General features: G+C 58.3%; 1 protein-coding gene across 1 annotated transcript; it reads right to left on the reverse strand.

The window, feature by feature from the left end:
• Positions 1-823: 823 nt before the first annotated feature.
• Positions 824-3,707, reverse strand: NANOS3 (nanos C2HC-type zinc finger 3). Its single transcript, XM_070413993.1, has 2 exons — positions 3,251-3,707; positions 824-1,140 (listed from the first exon to the last, which is right to left on the reverse strand). The coding sequence occupies exons 1-2, from the start codon at positions 3,705-3,707 to the stop codon at positions 1,073-1,075; spliced, it is 525 nt and encodes a 174-aa protein (XP_070270094.1). The 3' UTR covers positions 824-1,072.
• Between the last annotated feature and the right edge of the window lie 10,700 nt (positions 3,708-14,407).

The following is a 14,407-nucleotide window of genomic DNA, read 5'->3' on the forward strand; positions in this document are numbered from 1 at the left end:
CACCCATCCCTGGGAGAAAGACCATGTGGGTTGGGGATGGGGTCAGCATCCTGACTTAGGGAAATGTGGATGGACACTTGCCACCTGCCAGGGAAACAACCTCCGGTGATGGAGGAGACAGTCAGGGGTAGGTGTTCCTCTGAGCACAGCCCCTTCCCAGGAGAGCTGGATCACAGTCCCTGGGTGGGGAGGGCTTTGTATCTCCTGCTCTTGCCCAAGCAGATCCAGATTACCTCCTAGTACCCCTGGGCAAGGCCTCAACTAGCTGACCCCCCAGAGCATAGTCAACATAGTCCCATTCTTGCCCCCACCCAGAAGGGCTTGGTATATTGACTCCATGGCCCAAGTCACGGGGGCATTGTGGTGTGATGGAAAACATTCACTGAGGGCCTCCTTGGCGAGGACAATGGGGGTGAGGGAGGCTTGGTCTAATTGTCCATTTCTACCCCCATAGCAGGCCCTCACCCCCAGCGTGTGAGATTCCACCTATTTGGCATGTCAATATGTTATGGGTGGCTGAAAGGGCATTTGAAAACATCAGAAAAAGTCCCAAATATGCCAGCAGCAGAAGTCATGCCCAGAAGTGCCAGGAAAGGAGCCACCTCTCAAAGCCCCACAGCCACCCTATGGTGCCCACTCCCATTTCTCTGCTCCCCCAGAGCCTCGGGGTGAACTGAAATCCAAATAGCAGTCGGGAAAAGTGGGAATCACGGGAACATGTGCAGACTAACAGCCAGGAGAGAAAAGAGGTGCCCCAGCCCCTCGGAAGCTGTTCCCACTAACCTGTCTCAAGACCAGCCTCATCTGACCACTGATCCATTCATAGCATTTATTGAGAGCTGACTGGGCGCCCAGGGTTGGGGAGGGAGGGCAGGTTGTCCCAGGGCCACCTCCTTCCTCACAGGGCTCTTTTGGCGTGTTTCCAGGCGCTGCTCCCTTATTCAAGGCCCAGGCTGGGGGAGGGGCTCAGGGGAGGGTCCTTGCCTGATGCATCTTCCCTAAAATCCAGCCTTCAAGGAGTCCCCAGGCTTGGGGAAGACCGCATCCCGGGCGTCCTCCCCACATCTGCCCTCTAGGCAGAATTGGAGGGGCAGCAGGAAGAGGGCGAAGGTCCCGACGACTTCCTGGCACCTTTGGAACCTGAGTTTCAAAAGCGGAGGGGGGAGGAGAAAAACAATAATAGGCGATGATTCATGTGGCCAAAGTACCAGTTCAAGGCAGCCAGGGCTCTGGCGCCACCCAGAGGCTGGTTATGGAACAGCATCCAAATCACATTCCTAGACCAAGTCAAGCCCAGATGAGACCCAGAAACGGACACAGTGCAAAAACCCCCACTCCGTCCTGCGGTGCTGCCCCCTCGTGGCCGTAGGGCCTGGGGACCCCGTATTTGCGATACCTAGAGTGTTACCAGGGAGGCCGGCGTCCCGCAGCCCTTTTGCGCCAGGGATGTCTCCCTCACCCTTCACTCCATACCCTGGGAGGTGTGTTCCTGTTCCCTCAGAATTAAGGGGGAAAAGGAAGATTCTGACACCATCATCTCATGTGTCACCTCAGCTTCCTGCCACCAAATTGGACCTCACTGAACCGCACAGGGATACTGTCTTCTCCTGGAGGCAAGCTCGCTCTTTCAAAATGTTCACTTTGCAGCTGCGGGGACAGGCTGGGGATCCTCCTTCCCGCTCACCATGCTCAAGGAGCTCAGTCTGATGGGAGGCAGTCCCCACCCGCGTACCCATCAGAACCCCTTCCCGTGCCCTGGCCAGTGTGGCTCGGTTGGTTGGAGGGTCCCCACATACACCAAAGGGTGGTGGGTTCCATTCCTGGCTGGGGGTCCAGCCAGGTTGTGGGTTTGACCCCCAGTTGGGGTGTGTGCAGGAGGCAACCAGTCGATGTTTCTCTCTCACATTGATGTTTCTTTTTTGTCTCTCTCACTCTGCCTTCCTCTCTCTAAAATCAATAATTTTTTTAAAAAAGAACCCCCTCTGTTGGCTGACTACCCCAGAAAGTCGCTGAAATGGATCTGTCCTTAAAACCCCACTGGAGCTGAGGTCTTTTGCATCTCTTCTGATAACTGCTGTCATTGAAGCCCAAGCTACTCAAAGCCTGCATGGTCTGTGGCCTGGCAGCGTGGCCACCTCCTGGGGAGCTGCTTAGAAATGCAGCTGCTCAGGCCTCATCCCAAACAAACTTGTGAAGTGAGACCCACATTTGATGAGCAAGATCAGAGTGGGGGGCCATGCAGGTGAGGAGACTGAGCTTGGACCTTGGGGAGGCTCCAGGGCAGCTCGCGCCTAAGCTACAGCCCCCGTTGCTGTACGGGGCTGCCCCCACATAGCAAACTCCCCTCCAGCCTGACCTTTCCCTGGGCCCTGGGCCATTCCCTCTTACCTGCCTCGGACACCTCTGCCTGGAAAACCAGCTGCTTTCACCACTCTCAAATCCACCCCTAGGTCCACCCGCTTAGCCACACTCTTAACACGCATACCTGGTCTTGCCACTTCTGTGGGTCCCTGCTGCCCAAGTCCAAGCTCTTTAATGTGACCCACAAGGCCCTACAGGCCCTTCGGCTTGTCCCCAAGTCTCTGACACCTCCCCCTCCACCACACAATCACACACTCCCCATCCCTAAGTTCCTGAACAAGCCCCAATGCCTGGCCACACTTCCAACTCTCCACCAAACTGAATCAGGCTTCCTGAGGTCCCTTCCTCCAGGAAGCCCTCCTGAGTCCCCTTATCTGGATCAGGTACTTTCTCTAGACTCCCTCATTCAGTGCCTATCACCCTGTGTTTTAACTGCTGCTCTTCCATCTATCTTGCCCACCACTAGCCCAGCCCAGCACTTGGCATAGAACAGGCACACAAACTATTAGCAAATGAGTAAGAAATAAGGAAGCTAGGGTTCAGAGAGTCTGAGCAACTTCTCTCAGAGCACACAGCTCCTCAGAGCTACCCACTGTCAAGCCCTTGCTGTGCCTATCCCCAGATCCCACTGCTTGCTAATCCCCAAGGCTTCCATGCCAGGTCGCCTGTGCCTGGGAAAGGATGGCATTTCCCCCAAGGGCCCAGAGAGGGAGAGTCCCTTTCCCAAGACTGCAGAGCAAAGTCAAGCCCCAGCTGACCCACCTGGGCAACAGTTCTAGAATACTAAGGTTCCTACGCAGATTCTCTACCCCAACCCTATGAGGTGGGTACTGGGGTTAATCCCACTTAACAAAGGCATGCCCCCTTCACAGTGGACTTCCCCAGCCACCTGCACTGGCTCCTCCTCCTCTACGGTGACTGGAGTCCTGTGTCCTCGCCTTGTCAGACCGAGCCAACTTCTTGCCTGCAGAGTTGCGGGTGGTGTAGCTGTAGACAGAGGTGTAGCCTTGGCCGGTGAGCGGGCAGAAGCGGCGGGTGTGGGCTCGATCTCTAGTGGCACCGCACTGGGGGCACACGTAGTCTCGAAGGATGGGGCACAGCACCCGGCCCGCCTCGTCCTTGAGCACGTGGGACTGGTAGATGGCCCGGGACTCGCCGTTGTGTTTGCAGAAAGAGCACAAGCGTTCTGGAGCTGGTGAGGGTTCTGGGCTGAACCTCGGATCCCCTGGTGCTGGCACTGGTTCTGGCTGGGGGTCCAGCCTGGTCTCAGGCTCTTCTTCCCCACGCAGAGCCCCCACCAGACGTGCCAAACCCAGGTAATCTGTCCACAGGTCGAAGGTCCCCATGGCTGGGCAGAGAGAGGAGAAACCCTGCCTGCCTCAAGCTCGTCCTTCTCCACTTCCTCCCTGCCCCTCCCTTCCCCTCTCTGGAGCCTAGGAGTCTGGGCTGTCAGTTCCCTCCTCATACCTCCAAGGGATTGTGAAGGGGGAGGAATCGCCTGTGGGAGACTTCTCATTGTCACAGGGGGGCTAGCTGCTGCTCCCTGTAAATGCACCTGCCAAGGAGATGTTCGGTCTCTGAGTGGGGCAAGGGGGATACAGGACACAGTCTGCAAGGGGCACCTGCAATTTAGAGCCACATACCCCACCCAGAGGGTGTTTGGAGGGCTACCCCAACCCCTCCTTTGAGGAGACCTGCCACCCTGCCCCACAGGGTTTGGGGTGGGTGGGTGGGTAGTATTGGAAGCCCCGCCCTCAAGACAAGCATTGACTTAACCTGTAACTTAGTCATTGCTTTCTTCCTTCCCCTGGACTGGGGGAAGGGCCAGGTGCCCCTGGGCCTTTGGGGAATGGGGGGGCGGGGGACACCTGCAGATTCTCCAGATGTCCCTGGAAGGGGGATGGTATCTGGCCCTCGGCCCCCAGCTCTGGTCTGCCTTGGGGTGTTTTCACACCTATTGTCCCCCACTTAATGGATGAACAAACTGAGGTATGAAGCCACCTGCCCCTAGGGCTATTCACAAAGACTAACACAAAAGTCTGCCTTCCCCCATCTACTTATTGGAGCCCCCAAGGCTAGGTGCTGGCCAGGCAGCCTGTTCTGTCCCTGGGGTGGTGAGGGGGTGAAATGGGGAGGTTGGGGAGAGCAGAGGCCAGGTTGGGCTAATGGGAGGACCTGCAGCACTCACCTGTCTTGATCTTCCCTCCCTCAAATGATACCTCAGTCAGTCTCAGGAGGATGGAGTGTGCCCAGGAGTCAGCGGGTGGGGCACAGACATGCAGGGGGAGTTATCAGCAGCACCAAGGTGCTAGGTGGGCGATGGAGGGTGTGGACAAGGAGGGTGAGAAAGCTGAGCCCAGGATTTGGACACCGAGAAGAGGCCCCATTCACTTATTCTTCCAAGAAGCGTCTATGGAGCCTCGGAGCAGAGCCCACCACCCCCTTCCAGAAGGGTTTTTAGCTGTCCAGCCCCTCCCCCTCCAGGATTTCCTCCCCAAATCCAGCTCGTGTCCACTAGGACCCCAGACCCCAGCCCTCCCAAGTGGTGAGAGGCTGCGGTCAGGGCAAGGTACAGGCTGAGCAATTTGGGGGGAACCCATGGTGGGTCTTGTCCCCCAGCCCACGCCCCTCAGGCTGTGTGTGGCCCAGCCACAGTGACATTCATCCCTCGGTGGGTCTGGCCTCCGTCCTCACAACCCACCGACAACAATGAATGTTGATTGTGACTTTCTCTGTGGCCTAAAGGAGGGGATGTGATCAGGTAGGACCCAGCCCCCCAGATCTGGAAGGTGGGGGGTCACGATGGCTGGACGGCACTTCCAGGCCTCGGGGTCCACTCAACGGTCGATGGTTTGCCTGAGCTGCCCAAACTCACCGACAGGTTGAATGTTCCCCCAAGCCCTTGGCAACTTCTTGGTGGTGGTGGTGGTGGTGGTGGTGGTGGGGTGTCCCAGAGTAGAGGGTGGGGTGCAAGGAACCAGAGAGGTGAGGGAGGGAGGGACCTATTGACTCATTAAGTAAGCAAACAGTAGGTGCCAACTGTCTGTTCCATGACCTGGAAACGCATGACATTAATATAACTAGTTGTAACAGTAGATGTTTATGTAGTTTTGCTACATGGATGTGGCAATACCGGATGCTGGGCTCCCTGCTCCATGCATGTACTCACATCATTCTCAAAAGGGCCTTAAGATGGTGCAGATGTGGCCCATTTGTCAGTGTGGAAGACTGAGGCCAGGGGGCACTATTCCTAGTGGAGCTGGGAAGGAGCATCATTCAACAGAGAGATAAACAAGTCATTTTAATACAATGTATACCTTCCACAAGCCTCACTGTGTTCCTGGGCACAATTGTTTATGAATCACAACAAACCCTGGGGGTCATCATCCTTCACTTTGCAAATGCAGGCCCGCCCTTTGGCCTACTTGCCCACTTGCCCACTGGACAGGGGAGAAGGAGAGGATGTCAGGGGACGCCTGGAGCCCTCCTGCAGGGTCTCAAGGCATCTGAACTCTGGCCCTCGGTGATGTAACGCACTGCGGGCAAACAGCTACTTGGACTCCAACTGCAGCAAGATGCTGCCCCCTCCTCATTTCCTCCCGGTAGAAAGGGCTTCCAGTCCTTCCCTCCAGGGGCCGCGCACAGTTGGGTGCCCATCCCTCCGGTGCCCCCAGGCGCAGTCTCTAGGGAGCTGGTGCCGCCACCTGGGTCCACAGACTGTGAGGACGCCCTGGAGAGGTTTCTTCAAATTTCCTGTCCCCTCCCATTTCACTCGGGGGAAGGTGGCGCCCCAAGGAACCCCTTGACATATCCTAAGGAGGATCAGGACCCCGAATATGCCAAGTTTGAAGGGACCCTGAAATGTCCCTGATGTAGTTGACCTGAGCCAGCACAGCCCCTCAAACCCCTCCCTCGAGACCCCACCCAGATCCTTCCCTAGGAGACTCGCCCCCTTAAGGCCCCCACATATTGCCAGTCCCTAGGTCCCTCCTTCTAAAGCCCGCCCATATAGATTCCCATGGAGCCCCCCACCAAACTCAAACCCATAAAACCTGCCGCCTAAGCAGGTCCTCAAAGAGCCCAGCTCCCCTAAAGGCCTCCTCCCAGGCCCCGCCCTCTGAGCCTAACCCTTGTGGCACCCCACATTTTGTGGGCCCCAGGGGGGGGCCAAGGTCACAGAGGCCCGCCCCTAGGACCCTCCTCTGAAACCCTTCTGCCCAGACTCCCATGGACTGTGATCCTAGGAATCGCCAAGGCCGCCCCGTTGGAGCCCAACCCCCTTAAGTTCCGCCCCGACAGGACCTGCCCCCAAACTGGAGCCCCTAGGAGCCCGACCCCCGCAAGACTCGCCCATGAAATTTCCCCAACGCATGAAGCCCTTTCCCCTAAGCCGGGCCTCTCGTCCAGGCCGGGGTCCAGTCAAGTTCGCACCCCTGTCGGGAGCGCTAGGTGGGGGGCCTCCTAGGGGCCCATCCGCCCAGCCATCAGGACCCCATTCAGGGGTGGGTGGGCCGCGGCCCGGGCTCCTCCCCTTTTCTCCTGCCTTGGGGATGGTAGTCCTAACGAGGGAATGCCTAGAACCCTGGGGCGGGGGGGGGGGGGGGGGGGGGTTGGGAGGGCAGATAGTAATAATAATAATAATAATAATAATTGTTTACATAAATCACCCTATTATTAGGATACTCATTTTACCGATGAGGAAGGTGATGCTCTGAGAGTCTGGTAACAACTGTTGAGGTTCCTCAAAAGCTTTGTTCTTGGTGACCATGAAGCTAGAATGCGAGGTCATCAGACCACATACAAAGGTCTGACCACACTGAGGGTCCCCTGAGACACCCTGTGCCTTCTCTCCCCTGGCTTCCCTGAGGGCACTGGTCTTTTATTTTTTAAGTAAAATTGTTGGTTTTTAAATTGATTTGATAGAGAGCAGGAGAAACATCGATTTATTGCTCCACTTACGCATTCACTGGGTGCTTCTTGTATGTGCCCTGATGGGAGATGGGACCCACAGCCTTGGCTTATCAGAAGGACGCTCTAAGGGCACTCACTGATCTTGACCTACCAAAGAGGGAGGTCCCTGCAAGGGGTTTCCCCCAAATCGGCCGGGACAGGCAGGTCCCGGCCATCAGGAAGGCGGGGCTGGCTGGTGGGCGTGGCTCCGGGCCGAGGGGCGGGGCGGGAGGAGCCCAGCCGCGCCCCGTCCTGTGGGGAGGAGTTATCTGGGGCCTGCCCCGGTAGGTCTCCCTTTGTCTGCGGTGGTCTGCGAAGCTTCCCGCCCTCGCCCTCCGTGTCCGTCTGGGTCTGCCCGTCTGGGTCTGCCCGTGCCCTGGCCGGCCTGTATCTGACCGGGTCTCCCGCTCTGCGAGCGCTCCTGTTCCTGGCTGTCTGGGTCCGCCTGTGGTTGTCTGGCCCTTTACACCTGATCTGTGTGTCCGCCTGCCCCCCTCAACGTCTGCGTCTCACTGTCTGGACTTGGACCGTGGGGGGTGGGCGCCGACTGTTCCTCTGCCGAGTGTCCTGAGACCTTCTGGAGGGCCCATCGGGCCTCCATCTGACTTTGAAGCCCAGCAGGGTGGGTGGAGCTGCCTCCTCCCACTCCCAGCCATAGGCCCTGGTGCAAGGCAGGGGTGCCCTTCAGGCCATTTTGACCCTCATTCCTCTTCTTGCTGGAACCCCCAGCCCTGCCACACCTGGGGGGGGGGGGGGGGGGGCTGGGAATGAGTGGGGTGAGGGGAGCCTTCCAGAAGCCACACTGGCCCAAGGCCCACCCCCACCCCCACCCTGAGCTCCAGGAAGGCAGGGCAGCTGGTGCAGGTCTGGGGGTCAGGGTCTGAGCTGAGAGGGTGATGGATGGAGGCAGCTCTGCCATCAAGTTGAAGAAGGGGGAGTGTCTCTGTATGTATGTCATGCATATGTGTCCCTGTGTGTGTCCCGGTGTGCAGTGTGCGTATGTCCTTGTGTGTGTGCATGGACCTGTGGGGAACATGGGGGAGGAGGCAGTCAGGGCCTGGCAGACAAAGAGCCCCTTATGAGGGTACGGTGACAGCACACATGGGGGTTCCCAAGTGGGGTCCGGCTGATGGCCCAGACTGTGTAGACGGCGGGCAGGGGGCTCCTCTTTTCCCTCACAGCTGCATGGTCTCTCAGGTTCCCACTCTGCCATCGCCAGGCCAGCCCCGGCTTCCTCTGGCTGCTCAGGCCTTTTCATGCGGGGTCCTCAGACAAAGGGCTCGTCTGTCTCACCCAGACCTGGGGTGGCCAGAGGGCCAGGAGCCCAACTTCTTCCCCAAGCCCACCGGGGCTGGGGTAGGCAAGAAGCCTCTTCTCCAGGGTTAGGGCCTGGGGCCGGTTGATGGGAAATTTAGGCGCTTCTGTGACTCTGGGTGCGGGGCAACCCTGTGTCTAGGTCAGGTGGGTTCAATCTGAAAACACAGGCAGCAGCTGCCTATGGGCCTGTTACTGGGGAGCTGCCCTGGTTTTGGGGTCCAAGCTATTCAGGTGGGCAATTCTGGATGTCTATGGGTGTCTGTAAATCCGCGTGTGTGTGTGTGTGTGTGTGTGTGTGTGTGAGATAATGAGCAGCTGTCTCTTGTGCCAGTTGTGTGTATATCAGGCGTGTGTTGATGCTCCTGGGGGCTTATTTGTGTATGGATGTCTGTGTGACTGAGTGCGTGTCAGGCTAATTGTGGGTAATTGCAGGTCGATGTGTGAGCCAGTGTACATGGGTGTCTGGCATATGTTAGTGTCCCTGAGGGTGACTGTAGTTTGTGTGTCATCCAACTGTTGGGCCCCTTACCTCTCTTACTAAAATGTCAGCTCTAAGAGGCAGGGGTTTTGATTCTTGTACGCCAGCACTAGAATGGTGCCTGGTACATAACAGATGCTCACTAAACAGGCACTGGAATTATGGCCATCCAGGTGACTGGATTTCTGAGTGTCCCTGTGTCATTTTCCCTGTAGATCTGTGTGTGTCATGGTGCATATGTTACTGTCTCTGTCTGTGTGTATTATTGCAGGTGTCCAGGTGTATAACCAAGTGTTAGGGTAGGTGACTATGGGTGTAGGTATTATTGGAAGGTTCAGATCTGTTTGTGGGTGACAGTGTCATAATGGGTGTCTAGGAGGATCGTTTTACCATGGGCAACCAGGTGTCAGCATGTGTTGCTATGTTATCTGTGTGTCTGTCTAGATTAATATAACCTGATATCAGCATCTGTACAGTCCTGGTACCATCTGTGTGTGTGTGTGTGTGTGTGTGTCAGGTTGCCTGGATGACTGGGTGGCTGTGGGTGTGTCTTTGCTTGGGCAGGCACATGCATGTCCATGTCTATGTGTCTGTCTGTACTTCTGTCAGGGTGTGTAACATCTGCAGTTGATCTGAGGATGGGGATGCTGTATGTCTGTACATCCTGGGTGACAGCGGTGGGTGCCCATCCCAGTGTCTGTGTGTGTGGTAGAGAAGTGTGTTATATGCAAGGCCGTGCCTATGCCACGGCCACCGTCAGGGGTGGCTGCATTTTCCTATGTGGCAGTGTTTTCACAGGATGTCCCATCGCTGGGTGATGTGTGCGCCCATGTGGCAGTGTTATTGTGGGTGATGTGTGTGTGCATGTGTGTATCAGCGTTCCTGCAGGTGTTGTGAGTAATGAGGATGCTGTATGTCCTGTCCGTGTGGAGTGTGTGAATTTGGGGTTCTTCATCAGTGATGTGGGAATATAACTGTGGCCCTGTACATGCATCTGTGGGCTGTCCAGGGGTGTGGGGGTACTTCACAGCTCCCATCAGTCCATGAGAGAGAGGTCTTCCCATCCTCCACCCCCAGCAGGCCTTCTAGGGCCGTTCCCGGGAAAGGGTCCCTGTCGCTTTAAAAGGACTCCCCAGCAGGGGATTCGGGGCCATTTTTCCTTTTTAGGGCCAGTTTTGGAGGGCGTGTTCCTGTTAGCAAACCTTGGCCCCAGTAAATACCCTGCAGCCACCGCCGGTACTGACAGACTGGCCGGGAGCACGAGGAGGCCGCCGCAGCCCCGCCGTGGCCGCAGCCAGGCCCGAGCAGGGCCCCCGCGGGGGTCGGTCTCCGCAGGGTCCGCGCAGGCCCGCGCGCCCATGAACTTGGCCCGGGCGCCCTCCCGAGCCAACGCGCGCGCTGGGACGGAGCCTCTACCAGCCCCGCATCTGCGAGATCCCCACGCGCTCCGCGTCCCCAAGAACAAAGCTCGCCCCCGCCCTGTCTCCGGGCCTCCGGGCGGTCAGGTGTCAGGCGGCCCGAGGTCCCTACGCCCCTCACCGTGCGTCCCCTCCCTTCGGGGGCACCTCGCCGGCCCTCCCCCCACCGCGGGCGACCCCGGCGCGGGGACCTGAGTGCCTCTCCCCCTGCGGGGCGGCGGGGGGGTCCAGTCCTCTCCGAGCCCCTGCTCGGGGAAGGCAAGCAGAGATGCCGCTGGGGCCTCCCCGCCCCCCTTCCCCAGCCGCCGCAACAATGGAGGGCCGGGCCGCAGAGGCCGGGACCCCCGCCCCGGGCCGGCAGCAGGTGCGCCAGGGGGCTGCGGCCCGGTCCCACCTCCTCCCCGCCCCGCCGCGCCCCGAACCCGCGGGCAGCCCCCGGCCCGCCCGGCGCCCGCGCTCACCTCGCTTTGGGCCGCCGCCGCGTGTCCCCTCTTGTTTCCAAAACCCGCCCGGAAAAGCCCCCCCGAGCCAAGACTCCGGCACGGGAAATTGCATGTCGGCGGCTCCGGGGCTGGGCGGGGGCTTCCCAGGCCCCGGGCAGGGGGAGGCGTTCGCGGGGCTCCGGCGCCGGCTCGAACCCGGGGCCACCGCCTCCCGCCGGCCCGCCCGCCAGTCTGTCTCGGTGACGTGCCCGCGCTCCCCGCCGCCGCCGCCCCCGCCCTCCTCCCTGCACCGCGTCGGGCGGTGGGTCCACCAGCCGCGGCCGTGTGCGCTCTGAGTCTTCCCGCCAGGCGCACCGGGACGCACGCGGGGATGCCCACGGGGCGCCAGGACGCAGCTCCTGGGGCCCGCGCAGGGGACACGGGGGCGCAAACGGGCACAGGCAAGGACCGGGACGCACCCGGGCCTCTAAAGCGAATGGGGAGCACAGGCGCACAAAGGCACGCAGACCTCAAACACAGGGAAGGGCATGCAAGGGGCTGTGAGACGCACACTCACGGGAGGGCGTGGCGGGACATGCAGGGGCACTGAGGCACTGATTACACGGGAATGTCCATAAAACCAAGCCACACACATTAAGGGCAAGCATACACGTGCAAGATACAGACACTACATCCAAGGGGCAGGAGGAAGGACCTCAGAACTGAAATGTACAGAGAGGAATCCAGGGGCACGTGCAGAAAACACTGACGCACACATACACAGACTCACAGGAATGGTCACAGACACGTAGATGCCCACACAGCACACACGAGATACACAGACACAAAGGGATATACATTGAATCCACATACCTCCCACCCACCAGATGCACAGTCTTGGGAACACCTGGACATACAATACCCCAACATACATAGACACAACATGTGGATATACTAGTATACTAGTACACAGAACAGGAACACACCCATAGAGACATGCCAGGCACAGTCTCAGGGGCACACGCAGACCCACAAAGTTCACAGACACACAAACATATGCACAACCACTCATGTTCAAGGGCAGAAGCACCTAGAATTCAAAGAACCAATACTCACACCCACAAAACCTCAGGTCCACAGGGCTCTTTGCTAATACACACAAAAGGACGCTTGGGGACATGTACCTGGGACCATCGAGTAGGCACGCACTGGCCCGGTGCACAGGCCACACACAGGAGGCGCACTAGGCACTTGTCCATGACTTGGGGCTCTCCTGATCAATCAGAGACGCTTATTCTGAGCCCACATTCACATACACAAGGTGCACAGAAACACAGCAGGGTTCCTACACTGGCAGACATTCCATTCAGGGAACCACATACAGATTCTCCCACATACTTCCCAACACACACACACAGGCCCTGCCTACACCACAGGCTGGTGGAGGGAGGTCACCTCACAGCAGACCGTGGTGCCAGGCAGGGCCTCCCATTGGCTAGGGCTGAGTTGTGGGATTTCTCATTCTGTTCATCTCCTTCCCCCAGCTGAGGGGGGGCGGAGGGTCAAAGAAGCTGTTGAGCCCCTCCCCCTAAACCCAGCTTTAAACCTTTGTGGGGAGCCTGGTCATGCTCCACCTGGCTGTGTCTCTTCGGTTCAACCCCCTCACCACAGTCCTGCCTCACTTTCTCCTTGACAAGCCCGCTTTCCCTATATGCCCTGCTCCCTTCCTTCAGGTCTCAGCCCAGAAAGCCAGCTGGCCTAGGAGAATGATGGGCCCAGGACCCCAGACTAGGGTCCAGCCTTACTCTGTACCTAACACCCCCCCCCCCAAAAAAATGGAGTATAATTTCTGGAGGGGGGGGGTAGCTGTAAGGGAGAGGATGGGAGTAAATAGTAATTGAGCCTCCTTGGGTGGGGTCAGGGTTATTGTTCCTCCTGTGCCTTCTCCCTTCAAACTGAAAAGGGAAAGGGGGTTGCTCTGGAATATACTACATTCATTCATTCCCAGTCATCTTGGACTCTTGCCCAGCAGCCCAACGAAGTGGACAAGTGAGGCCCAGAGGGTGGCACACCCTTGCCCAAGGTGGCACAGCCTGAAAGCTGGGATTCTGTGCGAGGCCTTTCCGCATCTTCGCTCTTGGATGGGCCTGAAAAAAAAAAACACAAAAAAACACTCCGCCGTCTCTTCTGTCCACTGTGCTTCCCACGGCTACCAGCAGGGGGCAGCAAACGCCAGAGTCCTTCCTCCCCGCTGTGGGGGCGGACAGCCTCTCCGCTCCCTCTTCCTCCCGCCACCCCCGCCACAGCACAGAAGCTGAGGACGCTGCCTGGACCCCCAGGCTGGAATGTCCACTGCCCAAATGCACCGGCCCCAGAAGGAAGGAGCTCTTCTTAAATAGAATCCCCTAGAACGAATGTCCCCACAAACGCCTCACTCGCACGAGGTGCCTCGTACCGTCTAGCTCAGCTCCTTACTGCTGCAACACATCGGCTGGGTGGGCAGCCTCTGCATTCCTGAACCGGGTCAGACTAGGAGAGAGAATTTCTGGAGCCCCGCCCAGTGGTCAGTGCTCCAAACCCGAGTCCTCGGACTATCCCCTCTGAGCCTAGCCCGGGACCGGAGGGCTTCCCCCGCTGCCCCAGCAGCCTGGTTCCTTTGGGCGTGGGAACTGCTCGCCCCAGCCCCCAGTCCCTGGGGCCCCTGCCAGTGCTGACTCATAGGGGACCCACCGCTGTGACTCAGCAGCGGCTCTTCCTGAACCTCTCCCCTAGCGAGCTCCAGCCCTGTGTCACCTCCAGTCCCCTCTGGGGTCCCCTTAGGGACCCAGATGGTGGCCCTGCGGGTATGTGAACCAAAGGCCCTTCTCAGTTCTGTCAACCAGAGCCGAAGCCCCCGAAGCCCCCAAGACGGTGACCACGGGTGGGTGTGCTGGGTCCTGGGGCCTGTGCGTGTCCAGATGTGTTTGTAGTTTGCACACTCGGAGAAACCTCAGGCAGGCAGGGCCCAGGCTGTGAGGCCCCCTTCCTCCGCAGCCCACTGGAGTCTGGGCAGGGACACTTCAGGACAATGTGAGGCTCCGGGCTGAAAGCTCATTCCTTCAACCACAAACCAGCCTCTCCAGCCATCTTCCCGGCTCCGGAAATGGCAGCTCCAGCCTTCCAGCTGCCGGGGCCAAAACCTTTTTTCTTTTTCTCCTTCTTTTTTTTAATGTTTTTTTTTTAAATTTTTTTATTGCTTAAAGTATTACAAAGAGTATTACATATGTTTCCTTTTTAAAAAAAGGTTTTTTATTGATTTTTACAGAAAGAGGAAGGGAGGGGGAGGGAGGGAGAGATAGAAACATCCATCAGCTGCCTCCTGCACCCCCTGAACTGGGGATCAAGACCACAACCCCAACCCGGGCAGGTGCCCTGACCCGGAATCGAACCAGCAACCTCTTGGTGCATGGGACGATGCTCAA

This window comes from Myotis yumanensis, unplaced genomic scaffold, assembly GCF_028538775.1.
Source record: "Myotis yumanensis isolate MYYU_CA2020_CCGP unplaced genomic scaffold, mMyoYum1.0.hap1 SCAF_5, whole genome shotgun sequence".
Taxonomy (NCBI): Eukaryota; Metazoa; Chordata; class Mammalia; order Chiroptera; family Vespertilionidae; genus Myotis; species Myotis yumanensis.

Coding starts and splice junctions, on each gene's coding strand:
- NANOS3 (XM_070413993.1), bottom strand. CDS start 3,707: ATGGGGACCTTCGACCTGTGGACAGATTACCTGGGTTTGGCACGTCTG. Junction 1,141..3,250: donor AGGAGGAGGAGCCAGTGCAG/GTGGCTGGGGAA, acceptor TTTGAAACTCAG/GTTCCAAAGGTGCCAGGAAG.